Raw genomic sequence first — 17,828 nt, 5'->3', positions numbered from 1 at the left:
AACAGACGCAATGTGCTAACAAGTCGAGAAAGAAATTATTTGCACTTTATAATGTCTTTCTCGAACTCCCAAAGCGATCCACAGCCAATAAAATATTCTTGAAGTGTAGTTGTTGTAATGAATGAAAATGCACAGCAAGGTCCCACAAACAGCAAGAAATGACCAGGTAATCTGTTTTTGGTGCTGTTGGTTGAGGGATAAATGTTGCCTGAACACTGGGAGAACTCCCCTGATCCTCTTGGGATAGTGCCAGGGGATTTTTTAGTTCCACCTGAAGGGGCAGACACCTCATGACACCACTGACAGTGCAGCACTTTCTCAGTACTGCACTGGAATGTCAGCCTAGATTAGGTGCTCAGATCTCTGGAGTGGGGTCTGAATGTACAACCTTCTGACTCAAAAGCTACCACATGACATAAATTCAGAAATCTGATAATCTTGAGAACCCCTTAAGATCCTGAGACCACAGTTATAAAACCTATGTGTTACACAAGGCATACTGGGTTGATTTTCATCTCACTATTGTACCATTCTGAGGCATAAATGATTGGTAGCCTGACAAAATTTTAAAAAAATAACTTTCCAGGTTACCGCTGGAGGCTCTGCCTGTTTTTATTTTCGAGTGGACCGTGATTTAGGTGGCCAACATTTTTGCAAGAAACAGGCAGGGGCCTCATTATTATATTTACACAGAAGTCAAGTGATGTAGTTAGGACCCCAATGCAAATTTGGTGTCAATCATTGCTGCCACCGCAGTTTCCTCAATCCATCCACAAACCATGGGTGATGCAGGTCAGAAGGTGACCATTTGCAGCACTACTTAAGGGGATAATAATCTGCCATTGGGTAAAGCTGGAAGCAGGTCTGGCAAATACTTTTTCTTAATTCTTTTGGAGACCTTATAATCTCTTTACAATCTGTTGCACCTTTGACCCCCCCCCCCTTCCAATCTTCCCTTTAAGTCGTTGCTGCTGGCCCACATCAGTCTATGCCTGGTGGACCTCCCTCTCTCTCAGCTTACCTGTTCTATTTAAATGAGGACCAACCACGAAAATTGATCAACAACAACGATTTGCATTTATATAGAGACTTTAACATAGAAAAATGTCCCAAGGCGCTTCACAAAGGCATAATTAGACAAAAATGGACGGCGAGCCATAGAAGGAGATATTGGGAGGGGTGTCCAAATGATTGGGTTTTAAGGAGGGTCTTAAAGGAGGAGAAGGAGGCAGAGAGGCAGAATGGTTTAGGCAGGGAATTCCAGAGCATGGGGCTTAGATGGCTGAAGGCACAGTTGCCAACTATGCAGCAAGGGAGGGGGAATGCACAAGAGGCAAGAGTCGTAGGGCTAGAGGAGGTTACAGAGGTAGTGAGGGGCGGAGCCATGAAGGGATTTAAACATGGGAATGCGAATTTTAAATTGGAGGCATTGCAGGACTAGGACACAGCAAGGACAAAAGTGATGGTCGAGCGGGATCGGATACAGGCACCAAGGTTTTAGAAGAGCTGAAGTTTACTGAGCATGGAAGGTGGGAGGCCAGCCAGGGGGGCATTGGAATAGTTGAGTCTTGAAGGTAAGGATGAGAATTTCAGCAGCAAAAAGCTTAAGGCAGGGGCAGAGGAGGGCGTGGAAGTAGATGGATGATGTCAAGGATATGGGGTTGGAATCTCAGCTCACGGTCGATCAGGACGTCGACGTTGCGAACAATCTGCTTTAGACTGAGATAGTGGCTGGGAGGAGAATGGAATCGGTGCAATGGTATGGAGTTTGTGATGGGGTCTGAAAAATGACTTTGGTCTTCCCAATGTTTAACTGAAGGGCATTGCAGTTCATCCAAGACTGGATGTCAGACAAGCAGTCTGAGAGCATAGATGCAGTGGAAGTGTCGAGAGAGGTGGTGAAGAGGTAGATCTAAGTGTACTCAGCATACATGTGGAAGCTGACCCCATGTCTTCAGATGATGCCACCAAGGGGCAGCATGTAAATGAGGAAGAGGAGGGGCCCAAGGGGAACTCCAGAGATACCACTGCAGGGGTGGGAGGAGAATCCATTGTTGGAGCTGCTCTGGTTGTGTCTAGATAGGTAAGAGTGGGCAGTGAGGGCAGTCCCACTGAACTGGATAATGGAGGAGAGGCATCGGAGGAGGATGATGTGATCAACCATGTCAAAGGCTACAGACGGGTCGAGGAGGAAAAATGCACCCCAATCACAGTCACAGAGGATGTCATTTGTGAATTTGATTTGGCTCATTATTTACAAGTTTAAATTATTTTTAAATGTAATGATTGAAGACACACAAGAACCTTGTGAATTTCACTGGATGTGGAGTGTAGATGGGGAGAAAAAGTACATGGTATCAAATTTTCAATGCTTATCTTGTCCCACAATCTTATGCATTGCAGAATGTTTTCCACTTAGCCTCTCCTCCTACCGTGCTTCTGATGCTGACATGCTAATGTATACGTAATATGCTTCTCAAAAGCTTACGCTGTAACATATGGTTGCCACCCCGCAAACTGGTTACCACCTATGAACAGGTGTAAGTACCAGGGAAAATGTCCTATTTCTTGATTATCGAAATCGGTCTGTGCAGTGAGAGCTTGTTCCTCAAAATACGTTGAAATTTGTTTTTCTCGTTGGATTTTACATTGAAAGAAGACTTCAAAACATTGACCTGAAACTTAGGGAGGATGCCTTTTTTTGTCAAGTAGCATCAGCTTCCTCTATGGAGTTGAATAATTCATATGGTCATTCAAGACCAAGACCAAACCCAGCATGCCAAAGCAAGCATTATGTGGATTCTTGGATATTCAGATAACCGTTTGAAGAATTTTCTCCAAGCAGTGAATTTATCATGGTCCCCGTTTGGAACTGATTGGAGTGTTTGCTGGGGTTATGTTGACAGAGAGACAATGTGATTATCCCTGATGAGACCACAGTCTGTAAGAATGTAAGAATTTTTCAGAATTGGAAATGGACATTATACCTAACAAGCTTTGCAGCGTGTCTCTCAACTCTTCTCTCTCCTAAAAGACTCTTGACCCCATTTATTCTGTCCACTTCAAAATCCTCCTTGTGCCATTTGGGTAAAAGAAACATTGTGCCTCATTTCCCTTCTTGCTCCTAATGTTCTAGTTTTTAATTTGTGTAAAAAATCCTTGAAACATAACTAAACCCTGAAGCAAGCCTGGAACATTTATATACAGTGTGTTTACATATGGATCAATCATGTGTTCGGTAGTAAATTTAAAACTTCAAAAAATGTATTTTTCCATGATGTGGGAGGCAGGCATGCAGTTATGTGGAGTACAACTACAATAAAACAACTTCCATAATGTCTTTAACATAGAAAAATGTTCCAACGTTCTTAAGGCAGAATCAAATAAATGAATGCCAAGCCAAAGAAAGATTTATTAGAAGGGGTGACCAAAAGCTTGGTCAGAGAAGCGAGTTTTAAGGATTCTCTTAAAAGAGAAGAGGGAGTTGGAGATAATAAAGGATTTTGAGAGAGAATTCTAGTGAGTGGGACATGGCCACCAATGGTGGGCCGGGGGGGAGGGAGTGGAGAGATGCACAAGAGGCTGGAGTCAGAGGAACGGGAGGGGTGGGGCTAGAGGAGGTTATAGAGATAGGGAGAGGCAAGACTATGGAGAGATTAAAATACAAGGGTGAGAATTTTAAACTTGAAGCGTTAGGGGTCCAGGAGACAATGTAGGTCAGTGAGGACAGGTGTGATGAGGGAGCAGGACTTGGCATGGATATGATACTGTAGGAAAAATACTCTAAGGATTACCTTAAATGTGTCCTCGAAATAAAGTTAGCAGTCAGACTAAATTCTGGGAAACCAAAAAGCCACTTCTAATTAAAACATTAAATGCTTAGATGAAACAAAGCATTCCTTACAAAGGAGGCATAAACCATCAAGGCCACAGCTCAGATATAGCTTGTTAGGAGATACAAATGTATCACTCCTTATCTGACAGTGTGTAAGGCTCTTTGTTAAAAAGAAACTGAGACGTTAGGGGGGATGAATGTCACACCTGGCACGTCTGGGTTGTGATCTACATTAACGTGAGATCATTACACATAGAAGTTACAACACAGAAATAGGCTATTCAGCCCACCCAGACCATGTTGGTGTTCACCCTCCATGTGGGCAAGTACTTCTAATTACATTTACCCACCCTGTTCCCAAATCTCTTCAACCCCTTTTCTTACATTCATTTATCCAATCTAATCTTGAATGTTGATACAGTTTCTGCCTCAAATATTAACCCTGGAAGCGAATTCCACAGCCTCACAACTCTCTATGAAGAAGTTTCTCTTGCTCTCTGTTTTAAATCTCTTAGATATAATCTTGTATCTATGGCACCTCCTTCTTGGCACATCAACTGCTGGAAATAGTCTGCTTCTATCAGAATTTTAACAACTTGTATTATATTGCCCCTTTACAACTTCACGGATTTCCACTTTTTCTTGAATTTGTGTAAGCCTTTTAGCTGGATACTGTCTCTTACCTCATTTGTTGACCATGGTTGCTTAACTACACAAGTGGAACTTTTGCTTTTTCGGGCTATATATTGGTTTTGCATCGTATCAAATACTTCTTCGAATACTTCTCACTGTTTGTCTGTAGGTTTATCCATTAACAGTTCAGCCCATTTCACTGCGGTCAATTCATTTCTCAACCCTTTGAAATTTGCCTTACTTAAATTTAAAACCTTACTTTGAATCTAGCACAAAGGAAGATGGTAGTGGTTGTTGGAGGCCAATCATCTCAGCCCCAGAACATTGCTGCAGGAGTTCCTCAGGGCAGTGTCCTAGGCCCAACCATCTTCAGCTGCTTCATCAATGACCTTTCCTCCATCATAAGGTCAGAAATGGGGATGTTCGCCTTCGTTGGCTATAGAATCCCCTACAATCACCACTCGCCTATTCTTAATACTTTACTGTTTCCCCCATGGGTAACCACTTGCTCTTCAGTGCCTGGTAGTCTCTCATGGTTACCCTTCTCTGCGTCACCCTTTTTGTCCACATCACTGGTACCTAAACAGGTGTACCTATTAGGCAAATCCTGCTCCACAGATCCCCTTTCTACCCTCACCTGTTACTTCCTGCCCTGTCTGGTGATGATCACCCAGTCTCCCATATCAGCTTCTCTACTCCTAGCAACCTGTGGGGTGACCATCCTCTGGAACATCTGCTCCAGAAAACGTTCTCCGTCCTTGCAGAGTATGTGCAGTTGACTATCAAGCTGTGCCACTTTTTGCTTGAGGAATGCAACCTTGGTACACTTCAGACATATGTATTCACCTTGCATGGTACGCGAGTCCACACAGGACCATAACATGCATGTCGCACGCATCACTCCAGACTCTGATCCCACCATACCTCATTATATATTTAACCCAACACAAATTAAGTTATTGTTCATTGAATTATTTCTATTTACTCAATCCAAATTATTATTTTTTATTTATTATGTTTTGAAAATCTCTCTCTGTCCTACGCCTGAAGCTATTATATAGTAAAAACTATAAGTTTAGACAAATAATTATTTAAATAAATGCTTAGCTTTTTCTGGCCACCAACCCTCCTCGCTTGTAAGTTGTTGTTTGTTTTGGTGAGTGGGAAGAACAATCCAGTAATGGATTGTTGGGGCTTGTACTATGGAAAAGAAGGCAGCTGAATTACCTGCTAGCTCCTGAGTGGTGGTGACATCGTATGCAGTCCTAGCCTATGGTTCACTGAATCACATTGTGTCCTGATTAGCAAATCCGAGTGTTAGAGAAAAATCCCAGCTTTCGTCCACTCTGAAATACATATAACCTTTAATCTATCCAAAAAATTGGCGATCTAAAGCTGTTAACCTGTCTGCCATCTAAAGATTCTAATCATAAATTACTTTCACCAACTTTTATCGACCTCTGACACTGATCTTAACTGTCAAATTATAATCAGCAAGCCAAATAATACTGAACGATTTGGCAAGAAAAGATTAATTCATTTACTCAGTAGCTTGTGCATAACCTAATTGAAGGTTGGTTGTGTAAATGCTAAATTAGTCTATATTGGTTGAAGTCTAGATTTGGCTCTCAAACAATCTTACATTACTCTCTCCTAGGCATAGGTGATAAGACCCAAAGTAATCCTTAACGAGGAGTTAAAGTGAGGGTGTTAAGCACTCAGATGGTGCCCGTGATAAATAGTCTTTTCAGGGTACAGATCCTCGTGTTCTTATCATCCGGCTGCAGAGTTTTAGATGAACTGGAGTTTATGGATGGTAGAGAGTAGGAGGCTGGCCAGGAGAACATAGGAATAATTGAGTTTGGAGGTGATAAAGGCATGCATGAGGATTTCAGCGGTAGATGGGCTGAAGTAAGGACAGAGGTAAGCGATGTTACAGAGGTGGAAGTAGACGATCTTGGTGATGGAGAGGACATGGGGTCAGAAGCTTAGCTAGGGGTCGAATAGGATGCCGAAGTTGCAAACAGCCTGGTTCAGTCTGAGACATTGGCCATGGAAGGGGTTGGAGTCAGTGGCGAGGGTATAGAGTTTGTGCTGGGCGGTGAAGATGATGGCTTCAGTCTTCTAAATATTGAATTCAGGGAAATGTGCCTCATCCAAGACAAGATGTTGGACAACACAGAGGCAATGGAGGGGTTAACAGAGGTGGTGGAGAGGCAGAGCCGGGTGTAATCATCGTACATGTAAAATGATTATGGGACAGATTTTGCTGAAGTAACAACAGCATCTGAATGACACATGCCGTTATTAATGCCCAGATCAGTCAGCAACTTGTGGCGAGGAAGAGATACCCCGTGAATTGTGAATCGCCACAAGATACTGGCCGATTTGCGCTGCACTGCCCTTAGCTTCGCGAAAACGGCATCTCCCTCTTAACCTCCCCGTGATTTTCCTGAGGGTGCTGCATTTGCACTTTAATTGCCCATTAAACTCACCACAGAAGATTAGGTCGACTAATTATCAGCGTAAGTACCCTTTTAACGATGTGATAATTTTTAATGACTGCCAATCAACCTCTCTTGCCCGGAAAGTTAACAATTATAAATGTGGAGTCTCATTCCTTCAGGTTGTGAATTGTTTCAGGAGATTTGAAAAATATCAAATGTTAAATTTTTTAAAATGTTTTCTTACTTTTCCTTTCTGTCCCTTTTAACAACGTGATACGTTAATTACTGCCAATTAACCTCACTGGTACCAGAAATTAACTATTAAAAGTGGAGAGACTCATTCCTTCAGGTTTTTTAATTTTGGGGGGAGATTTTAAAAATGTCAAATTTTAAATTTAAACTTTTTTTATTACTTTTCCTTTCTGTCTCTTTTCTTTCTCTCTCTTAATCCAATTGTTTTTTCCCTCTTTATTTCTTTTTCTGTACCTGATTTGACATTGAATTCACCCCCTTTAATTCACCCTCCTTCTCAGTCCTTCCTCTGTTTATTTCTCAATCCTTTAATCTCATTGATTAAGGAGATACACTGTTTGTTCTGTTGTTCACCAAGGTCCCAGATGCCCTCTTGCCGTTGCTGCACTGCTACCAGCGGGCAAAAATGTTTAAAACCTATACTTGTCTAACAGGGCCCGTTGTGGGATGCCCCGCTCCAGCAAAATCTGGCCCATTATATTTTAAGAGTTTAGTATCTAACTGTATAAATTGTTTATGTTCAGACATTTATCTACACATCCTGAATTAGCAGATTTTAAAAAAAATCCTGAAAACTTTTTTATAACAAGGAATCCTTTTCCAAAAAATAAAGCTTTTCTGTAATTTTGTTCTTGTTGGGTTTTCTTTCCCCTTCCCTTGAAGATGCCAAAAGTTCACAGCTGTCTAACTCCACAGCCCCAGCACATCATGCTTTAGTGCAACACGTTGCGGCTCCAACCCAGTTAGTGAACCAGATTCTGCTCCTTCCAAGGGAGGCATCAGCGCATCTGCACATATTCTGCAATGCAATGACCGACTTTCACTTGCAATTTATCACTGACAGGAGGTGTGGTTAGATACGTCACACTATAAATACTGGAAGTCTGGCTGGGTGAAAGTGACTGCAATGAACAGTCCAGACTGCAGAGTCCCGGATCTCTCAGCGTATGTACAACTAAAATAAAGCAACAGGAAAAAATAACATGAAAAGGCAGCGCGCGTCACCTTCAGCAGACAGTGCGGAGAGATCTGCTCCCTGAATCATCTCCCTGAAACCGTTGGACATCTTACCGGGGATTCGCCTGGGATTTGGAGAGGTATTTTTTTCTCCCAGTGTAGAAGACTGTAGACGTCTGGTGTGCATTTGTCTTATTGTTTTCTGACATGGTGTTTGTACTCTCATAGCTTTAAAAAAAAACTGCATCAATCTCTTATCGTGGGATTTATTCATTTTTATCTGCGATTTTTTTTTGCTAAACTTTCTCTTTTTGCACCTCAATGTCAAAAGCTTCAATGATACATAGAGTAGATGATTGGTGAGATCTGATCCCCACAGGTCTGCAGGGTGTTTTTGGAGATGAATTGAAGTGGGTGATTTTGTTTTGTAGTGAATTATAAGATAAACCTATCCCCAAGTACTGTTAGTGCATTTGATGTACTTCCGTACAGACACCACTAGTGTCTTGCAGAAAAATGCGCATGTTATGGTGAGAGTCAGCGGTCTGCCTTTGATCTTTTTTAACAAGCTTCTCTCTCTCTGGGACAGTTCGGTTGGATTACTGAAAAGACTTGAAGATTAAACTGGAAACGTCCGGATGGATTCCGCTTGATTCGGAATTGACTGTCTGAGGCAGAAAAGGCCAAACAACCAGCAGACTTTGTAAAGTTTGACAGTGTTGCACATCATCGTGAAGAGAATGGAAATTGCACCAAGTGGAAGAGCTGGGATTTCATATTGGAGAAACTAACAAGGTTTTGAGACTGACCTTGAGTTCCAGGGAAGAGTCAGACTGTTGGTTCTCAGGAGCCAATCCTCCTTTTTTTAACCAGAATTGAATTCTTGGAATAGGACAGCAATGTGCACCGAAGGTTTCCAGTACCGAGCTCTGTTTGAGTACAAGAAGGAGAGAGAAGAAGATATCAACTTGTTGCCGGGTGACGTTCTCACCGTTAACAAGACGTTGACGGCGGATTATCAAGAGGGAGATGAGAAAAATCCCAAAGGATGGCTAAATGGTGTTAACGAAAGAAACAAAGATAAAGGAGACTTCCCCGGAACCTATGTTGAGTTTGTTGGACCAGTTCGAATTGTGCCTCCAACTCCCAAGCCAAGACCAAGACCAGTCCCTCCCACACCAGGCGGCACGTCAGCGGCCAGCTCAGCTCCCATTTATGGTACGTGCTCCTTAAACACCTCTGTGGCAATTTCTGAAACTTTAAAAACATTATTGATGTAGATTATGGTTTAAAAATAGAATTGGCAACAATAGTTTTGACCCATTAGCCATGGGTGTATGGCACTTTTTGCTCAGAACGAAATGGAATAATTTGTGCTATTTTCAATATTTAGTAGTTTAAAGATTGAAAGCAAGTAATTAAGTATAATGGTGAGAGAATGGAAATAGGTAACATACAATAATGAAAATAAATTTAAAAGGGTGTAGTTAATTTATGATTATTTCACGCTTTGATTTTCGAAAATACAAAAGAATTCAACCTCTTCCTTACTAAGCCTTTTGGACTTCTTAATTGGGGTCAGTTCAACTGGGCATCTAGGTAATCCACGAATTAAAGTTTTAAAATGGATAGATACATTGTATTAATATTCTAAAATACACAGAGCTATCCGATCTTAAGCATGGTAACATTTTACTCTGACCCTGTAAAACAAATCTGCTGATAAAGATATTGAAAGAGGTTTGAAAATACTGGATTAAATTCCAATATTCTGCCATCAAATTATTAATACTTTTATATTTTCTTGTTCATTTCATTACCTACGTGTCGGCTCTACATATTCTTAATGTATGCTTTCAGATAGAGAGGAAACTACTGTTTAACAGTGAATATATTCAGCTACCTTACCAATCTTCACTTGTTTTCCTGAGGAAAAATGTCATCTATTTACATTCTACAGAGAATAATATCACTAATTATCTGCATTAATATTGCACCATGATAATGTAATTTGAATGAAGACCACATCATTTTATGCTGTGTAAAAAGAGTATTGTTTACTCCAAGGACAATGTTCTCTTCAAGAGAAAGCAAAATTAAAATTATACACTGCAAATCCAGTCAAGCATTAGTCATTTAGTTAATGCATTAACAATGAGTTCAAGTTTTTCAAAGCTCAGAGAACTTTACTTGGATGGAACCACTAAATAATTATGGCATCAGTCGAGAGTTCTATCATTTAACTCAGAATACTCTTGCAGTGTGTCGCAGAGTTTCAGATGTTCTTTGTGGAAACTTCAATAAATCAGACTGCAGCTGCGGCTCCTTTTTCATTGCGCAATCAAACCAGAGTCCCAATTCATTGGCCAGGTGCTCTTATCTTTTCATTATTACAGGATGACTCAAATCTTGTTTTCAATACTTTTGAAAATGCTTCAAAGTTAAAATACAGAGTCTTTAATTTAAAAGCTTGAATTAAGTTTGATTTTACACAAAGCAATTGTAGTGCTTCAGGTTTAAACTGCCACAATACAACAGCAAATACAAAACCAGACAATTCCTGTCAAGGGAAAGATGTAATAAATTAATGAAAATAGTTCAGATATGTTTTTTTTGTATATCTGTGGTAATCGTCTCTCTTGTTGAAGGAAATCAATCTCAGTCTAAATGTTATTTGAAGAAGCGAAACAGAATAAAAAGAGCTTAACTTCATTTGCAAGTCCCAGTTTTCTTGTTACAACCTCTCCAGTAAAAGTTGGTTGTAGCTTATATTAAATAAATTACAGGCATAATCTTCCAAAAATTGGGTTAAGATACCAGGGTATAAGGCTGTCATTTCAGTAAGGATGAGGCATTAAATAAAAAGGTTTGCTAATGTTTTGCTCTGCACCTGCAATCATGTATAATACATTTTAAATTGTGTATCAGGTACAAAACATATACGTGTCATATAAAATGATCAGTTGATCATAAACAAAATCTTTTAGTTTTAGGGAGCTAAGTCAGTAATATTGGTTAGTTGAATAGCCTTTTGGGATAGAGTGGTGGATTAGGTGAGCAGGCTAGCATGGTGGAACCGAGATGTCGTAACAGAGATGACTTTCATGTAAAACAAATTAAATGTAGTGAGCTTTTGACACTGGCTATGCTTTTTATTGGATCTATCTATGGTTTGGGTCACTATGAAAAATATTATCAACTTTATGCCACAATCGCTATGTCACCTTTGCAATAAATGCTTTGTGCTTTCAATAAAAGTAAAGTTTTTATTGTGAACTAAAAGCTACAGTATCATTATTTCATAAGAATTTATGTCTACGCTGCTGAAAGTACCGTATATAAAACACGTTTTAAATATCTTTTTGAACATCCATGAAAACAGGTATTTTATTGCATGTGTTACTGCCTAGGATATGAGGGTAACAAGCACTTGTGTATGTGACAGATGCCAGAAATTTGCTAATTTGTGAGGGTGATTGAGTGAGATTTGTAGAGGATATTTTGATCAATATGCTATCCAAAAGATGGAGGGGCTTCTTTGAGTACTATAGTTCTTCAAGAAAAAATCAGGCGCATTAGAAATGCAGTAAAATGTGTTGGAAATGGCAATCCTGAATGTATGGTTAGCTTGGATTGCGCTAAAGATTGTGCTTCTCACTGCATAGACACCAGAAGCCTGCATGTATAGCAGCTATCACACATGACAAATGGAGGTGCTGTGTTTTGTACGGGGCATAACAGCAATGTTTTAATTTTTATAATTATTTATAAAAAGCCTTGCTTATATGCTTATAATTTAAGGGTCATTCTACCTGGTTAAAATCAAATACTATTGAAGATACAAAATAAATAGGTGGAAGATGTATGGTTCTTTCTGTTGAAACTATACTGCATTGATTTTTTTTAAAAAAGCAAGTAAAATTGTTTAGAAAAAATGGAAACATCACCTTTTTGGTTTAACAGTTTAAAGAAAAGAAATCTTGGAAATCAAGATTTCTGAATGCCAGGGAAGATACTAGACCTGTTCAATAAGCAACTGTTTAAAGGAATTGAATGTGTTAATCCAAAGCTTTTCCCACTGCTCTAAGCAGATCTTTTTCATACAATTTAATTTTAGAATATGTGATTCCTGTTCAAAAAAAATCAGGAGTAATTAATTACATTTTAACTATGTATTTTTCATCTGTTGAAGCTTGCAGACTTTTCTTGATAACCAGATATCCCTTTTATTGCTCGCGTCCTTCGTTTTTTAAATAAACTATTCTATATTTCTGATTGGAAACAAAACTGAAAATATTGACACGTAGTGTTCAAGTAAGTGCCAATTCAGCATTTATTATTTGGATTTTTACATTTTGAAGTGTAAACCTGATACAAGAGAGGAGTTTGCATCGACCTTTGGGCTTTTGAATTGGTCAATAAAGTGCAGTGGAAGACAGTGCAAATGTCTTTCATTCGGCATCATGGGAGCCTTGTTCTTTTAGTAGAGGAGAGCCTTGAGGAAGCAGAGGAATAGAACAATTTTAAAAATGGGTTTGTGCACAGTTAACAGAAGAGAATAAAATGTTTACCTATTGATTAGGAAGTGGGAAATGTTACCATTGAGTGCTGTGCATTAGGGTTACATCTTTTACACTTTAATCAATTGAGTGGATTTATTGCAGCAGGCAATTTGAAACCTTTTCCCTGCATAATTTTTGTTGTTTATCAGAAATAATGTATCTTCTGTAGCTCTTTTCTACCAAGTTTAAAGTTGCAGTGTCCTTTTTGCCTGAGACATACAGGTGCTGATTGTAAGTCAAAAGTTATTTTTAGCAAAATGGTGCTACCAGTCAGGATTTCTTGTAGTAATTGTATTTGAGGGTTTCTACATTATTTGTTTTTTGCAGTAGCCTCAATTCTATATTAATTTCTATAAATTCAAATGACTTCTATTGATTTTGTTAACTTTTACATCATTAACTTGTCTGAGGGGAATTTTTTTTTCTGTTTTATATTGTTGATTATTGGGAACAAGGTTTGAAATTGCTTTGGATTTGAAGCCATTCAAATTAAACAATTCAAAATATGCCAATTTTTGTTCAGTTTGGGTGTTGTTGCTATATCTGCTCATTCCAGGTAAATACAGCAGCAGGTATCATTTAGGCATATAAAACTGATCACACCATTGTAAATCCTGATCTATAAAATTATGTTCCTGACCTAATATTCAGATTCTCTTCATATGCCCACACATACTTTCTGTATTTTATTATAAATGTTCTCCGGTGTTTGTGCAATAGATTTAAGAATAAGGCAATCTGAAACCTCCCAATGTAGTACAGATCGACTAAGTCTCACTTTCACTTTATATGTAATGCCTTTGTGGAAATAAAGTGACCAGCTGATTTTCTTGGTCTACAAAAACACTCACTAGAATGTCATTTTTTCCCATAAAATATACTACAAGCTTCTTACGTAAAATATACACCAACAAGACATGAGGTTTAATAAATGTCTATCATTGTGAGATAGCTATGATCCACTTCGAACATTCTCACTTGTGAGTTATACAATCAGCATCATCTTTGGCAATAGTTACTGCTTTGTATTTTGCAAGGCTACTACTGGGCTTAGCTTTTGACTTTTTGGTACTATTTTGAGAGGGGTACAAGATCTTCACAAATCTTTTGAAGGTGGCAGCCAAGTTGATATGGTGGTTAAGAAAGTGTAAGGGATACTTGACTTTGTAAATAGGGGCATTGAATACAAAAACAAGGAAGTTGTGCTAAACCTTTACAAATCATTGGTTCGGCCTTAGTAGGAGTATTGTGTACAATTCTGCACGTCACACTTTAGGAAGGATGTCAAGACCTTGGAGATGGTACAGGGGAGGCTCACCAGGATGATACCAGGGATGAGGGACTTCAGTTTTGTGGAGAGATTGGAGAAGCTGGGATTGTTCTCCTTACAGCAGAGAAGGTTGAGGCGAGACTTAATAGAAGTATTCAAAATTATGAGGAGTTTTGATAGAGCAAGTAGGGAGAAACTGTTTCCTCTGGCAAGTGGGTCAGTAACCAGAGGTTATGGATTTAAAATAATTGTCAAAAGAACGAGAGGGGAAATGAGGAGAATTTTTTTCACACTTGGGTTGCTGAGATCTGGAACGTACTACCTGAAAGAGTGGTGGAAGCAGATTCCATAGGAACTTTCAAAAGGCAATTGGGTGTGTTCTTGAAGAGGACTAATTTGCAGGGTTATGGGAAAAAAGCTGGGGTGTGGGACTAAATTGGACAGCATGTGGGCCAAATGGCCTTCTTCTGTACTGTAAGATTTTATAACTTCTTTTCCTGTTTGATATGTATTATAGAATACAATGCATAAAATGTGAGACTATCAAGGACCACTTAAGAAAGTTGATAGAGTGTAATTCAACTTACTCAGCAGCACTGGTTGGCAAAGGGTCCCTGAAACTTTAATTATGGCTGTGTGTGTGTGTGTGTGTGTGTGCGTGCGTGTGTACGCATGTGTGATAAATATTTTCCCAATAGATTTGAAGGTAGACTTGTTCTATGTTTCTCAGCTCTGACCAAAATGCTGCCAGATATCTGTCAATGTTGCCCTGAGTTGGCTACTAGGAGGGAAAGAAAGCAAGCGTGAACTCTGAGGGGGAAGGAAGAACCAGAATAAACTGGTGGAGTGGAAGAAGAGTACCAGGAGGAGAAAAGTACCAGGTTGAATTAACAGGGAAGAGGTAGAAGAGTTCTAGTACGAACTGGGAGGGCTAGAGGAGTCAAGTGCCACCGTGAAAGGGTGAGGAGTTGGATGGGGTACAGTGTCCCTGAGAGTGTACCCCATTTACTGTAGAGTGCCTTTCTGAACTGGAGCACTAAGGGGAGGGGGTTGGACTTGGGAAAGTAGCTCTTAAGTTAACCATTGCGTAAGTAATGTTCTAGATAATCTGTTAAAATTCCAAATGTCACTTTATTTTCCCTTTTTAAGATATAAGATTTTAAAATCTATTAATTGTAATGTTAAGAGTGCTTAAAGTGAACAAGAGTACATCTATTTTAATGTAAAAAATTCAAACTTTTACAGCAGAGCTCTTAGAAACATCCCATTAATGTTGTGCCTTCAACATTTGGATTTCCCCTTCAGAATTTTGTGTATTTATGATTTTATCCCTCCAATATAAGTGAAGGAATGTTATGTATACCTACTGCTTAAGTTACAAATCCCATGTGGCTTGTTTTTACATGTCAGGGCTGTTCTTGGGCTGTTAGCTCTTTGGAGGCTGTGTCAGCTTTTTTTGAAGCTGTAGGATCAACTCTTCTTAGTTTTCTAGGTTTGCACATCCCAGCAGCCAAGCTCCAGAGAGGCACTGAAAGATGTTTGCAAATACTTTCCCTGCACATCACAAGAGAAATAAAATGTGTAACGAAAGAAAAACAGCCTTTTTTTCTAATTAATTCTGAGCGCATTTGCAAAGTCACAACTGTGTCTTGGAGAAAGGTCTAACTTGAGTCAGAATGGAAATGCATTAACAGATTAACACTTTGACATTTACAGGAATTCCTATGTTTTACAGAGAATTATGTCCAACATGAAATCTGAAAAAAAATGACAAAATTGCAAGTTTGGTGCAACACTTATTTTCTACCCAGTTCCAAAATAGTTGCCTTCTGCTTGCAGAATGTAAAATAGTGCTGAGTGTTGTGTGCATCACTCACATGACAACTTAAATATCAGAGTAAGCTTAATTGATCATACGTTGAATTATCCCACCTCCCTTTCACTACAAATGGATGGTGGGTAAGAACTTCAACTCATTTCTGCTTCTGACTTATGAAATATAATTCTAATTTCAAAGCTTCTATTTTGTCCTTGATGTATTTTTACTTAGATGTTTCCGTGTAAACAATCATCAGGCAGTGATCATGAGCTGTCCAGGAAAAGTACCAAGAACACAGGGATAAAGTCTGAGCACGAGCGTGGAGCACAGCAATTAATGGAAATGAAGAGTCATAATTGGAAGTTGTAAAGAGGTTAATTTTCTAGTTTCTTTGGGTTAAAAGTGCCCAAACTACAAATAGGGGCAAGTGATTTGTTATTGCTCAGATCCACTCAGAAGTCTGCACTTTTACTACCTCCTGGACTAGAAGCATAGAAAAAATTACTGCACAGAAGGAGGCCATTTGGCCCATTGTGTCTGTGACAGTCGAGAAAGAGCTACCCAGCCTAATCCCACTTTCCAGCACTTGGTCCATAGCCTTGTAGGTTATGGCATTTCAAGTGCATATCCAAATACTTTTTAATTGTGATGAGGGTTTCTGCCTCTACCACCCTTTCAGGTAGTGAGTTCCAGATCCCTACCACACCCTGGGTGAAAAAAAATTTCCTCAGCTCCCCTCTAATCCAATTACTTTAAATCTTTGTCCCCTGGTTATTGACCTCTCTGCTAAGAGAAATAGGTCCTACCTGTCCACTCTATTTAGGCCCCTCATAATTTTATACACCTCAATTAAATCACCCCTCAGCCTCCTCTGTTCCAAAGAAAACAACCCCAGCCTATCCAATCTTTCCTTCTAGCTAAAATTCTCCAGCCCTGGCAACATTCTCGGACATCTCCTCTGCACCCTCTCTAGTGCAATCACATCTTTCCTGTAATGTGGTGACCAGAACCGTACACAGTACTCAAGCTGTGGCCTAAATAGTTTTTGTACAGTTCTAGCATAACTTCCCTGCTCTTATATTCTATGCCTCAGCTAATAAAGGAAAGTATCCTGTATGCCTTCATAACCACCTTATCTACCCATTCAGCTACCTTCAGGGATCTGTGGATGTGTATTCCAAGGTCCCTCTCTTCCTCTACACCTCTCAGTGTCCTTCCGTTTATTGTGTATTCCCTTGTCTTGTTTGGCCCCCCAAATACTACCTCCCTTGAAAGGCTTTCCTCCTGACATTGGATTCATTTACGAGGATGTTGCCAGAACTGGGAAAAAAACAGAGACCGGTCATACTAAATGCAGCCTTGTTTTGACATTTCATAGAGGAAAGATATTGCTTTCCTCTCACATTAACAGATGGTAGGAGATGGTAAGCCTCTTAATTATTTCCTTTCATATAACAGTAATTGTTGGGTGGAATTTGTTTTTGAGATTTTCACTTTTTCTCATTCTGCAATTATTTTGTACCATGACTGATTTTACCTTGTGCCGTTTGACCTTTTTACTGCTGTGCATAAGGATCTTGAATAAGAAAGTGTCTTGGTATTTTTTTGTGCAGAGTTTGATTAATGAGACTATTATCTTCCTTGAAAGGCTTTCCTCCTGATATCAGATTCGGCCCATTTTGTGGTAAGGATCGGAGATGTTTTGATTTGTTTAGTTGTAAAGTCTGACACTTGTAGACTTTATGAAACTTAACTCCAGCTATCTTACGTAAGTAATGTAGGCAGTTAACACGCTATAGCGCCATCAAGGGATTCAGGTTACATTATAAACAGTGTGAGATGTTCAAATAATTTAAGATCTTCTGGATCATTGAACTGTGTTACAGCCTTGAACTCCATTTCAAAAAGATGTGTGCTGTAATATGTTGGAGATGAGTTTTTCTTCAGGTATGGGTGACTGAAATGCAGATGATATGATTCCAAATCAGAAATCTTGAGTAGTGTTTTATTTCTAGTTTGAAAGACGTACAATATATAGAATTTTAAATGGTAA

The 17,828-nt window shown here is 39.3% G+C and overlaps 1 protein-coding gene across 1 annotated transcript in view; it reads left to right on the top strand.

The window, feature by feature from the left end:
• The first annotated feature begins 8,059 nt into the window (after positions 1-8,059).
• The window catches only part of pik3r3b (phosphoinositide-3-kinase, regulatory subunit 3b (gamma)), a 542,585-nt gene continuing 532,816 nt past the window's right edge, over positions 8,060-17,828 (top strand). Inside the window, exons 1-2 of the mRNA XM_067990165.1 lie at positions 8,060-8,264; positions 8,714-9,342. Of these exons, the coding sequence (XP_067846266.1) occupies positions 9,024-9,342 (319 nt within the window). The 5' untranslated portion in view covers positions 8,060-8,264; positions 8,714-9,023. The remainder of the gene's footprint in view (positions 8,265-8,713; positions 9,343-17,828) is intronic.

The sequence above is a fragment of the Heptranchias perlo genome, chromosome 9, assembly GCF_035084215.1.
Source record: "Heptranchias perlo isolate sHepPer1 chromosome 9, sHepPer1.hap1, whole genome shotgun sequence".
Lineage (NCBI taxonomy): Eukaryota > Metazoa > Chordata > Chondrichthyes > Hexanchiformes > Hexanchidae > Heptranchias > Heptranchias perlo.
The sequence above is the reverse complement of the archived record's forward strand: the minus strand, read 5'-3'. Positions and strand labels throughout refer to the sequence as shown.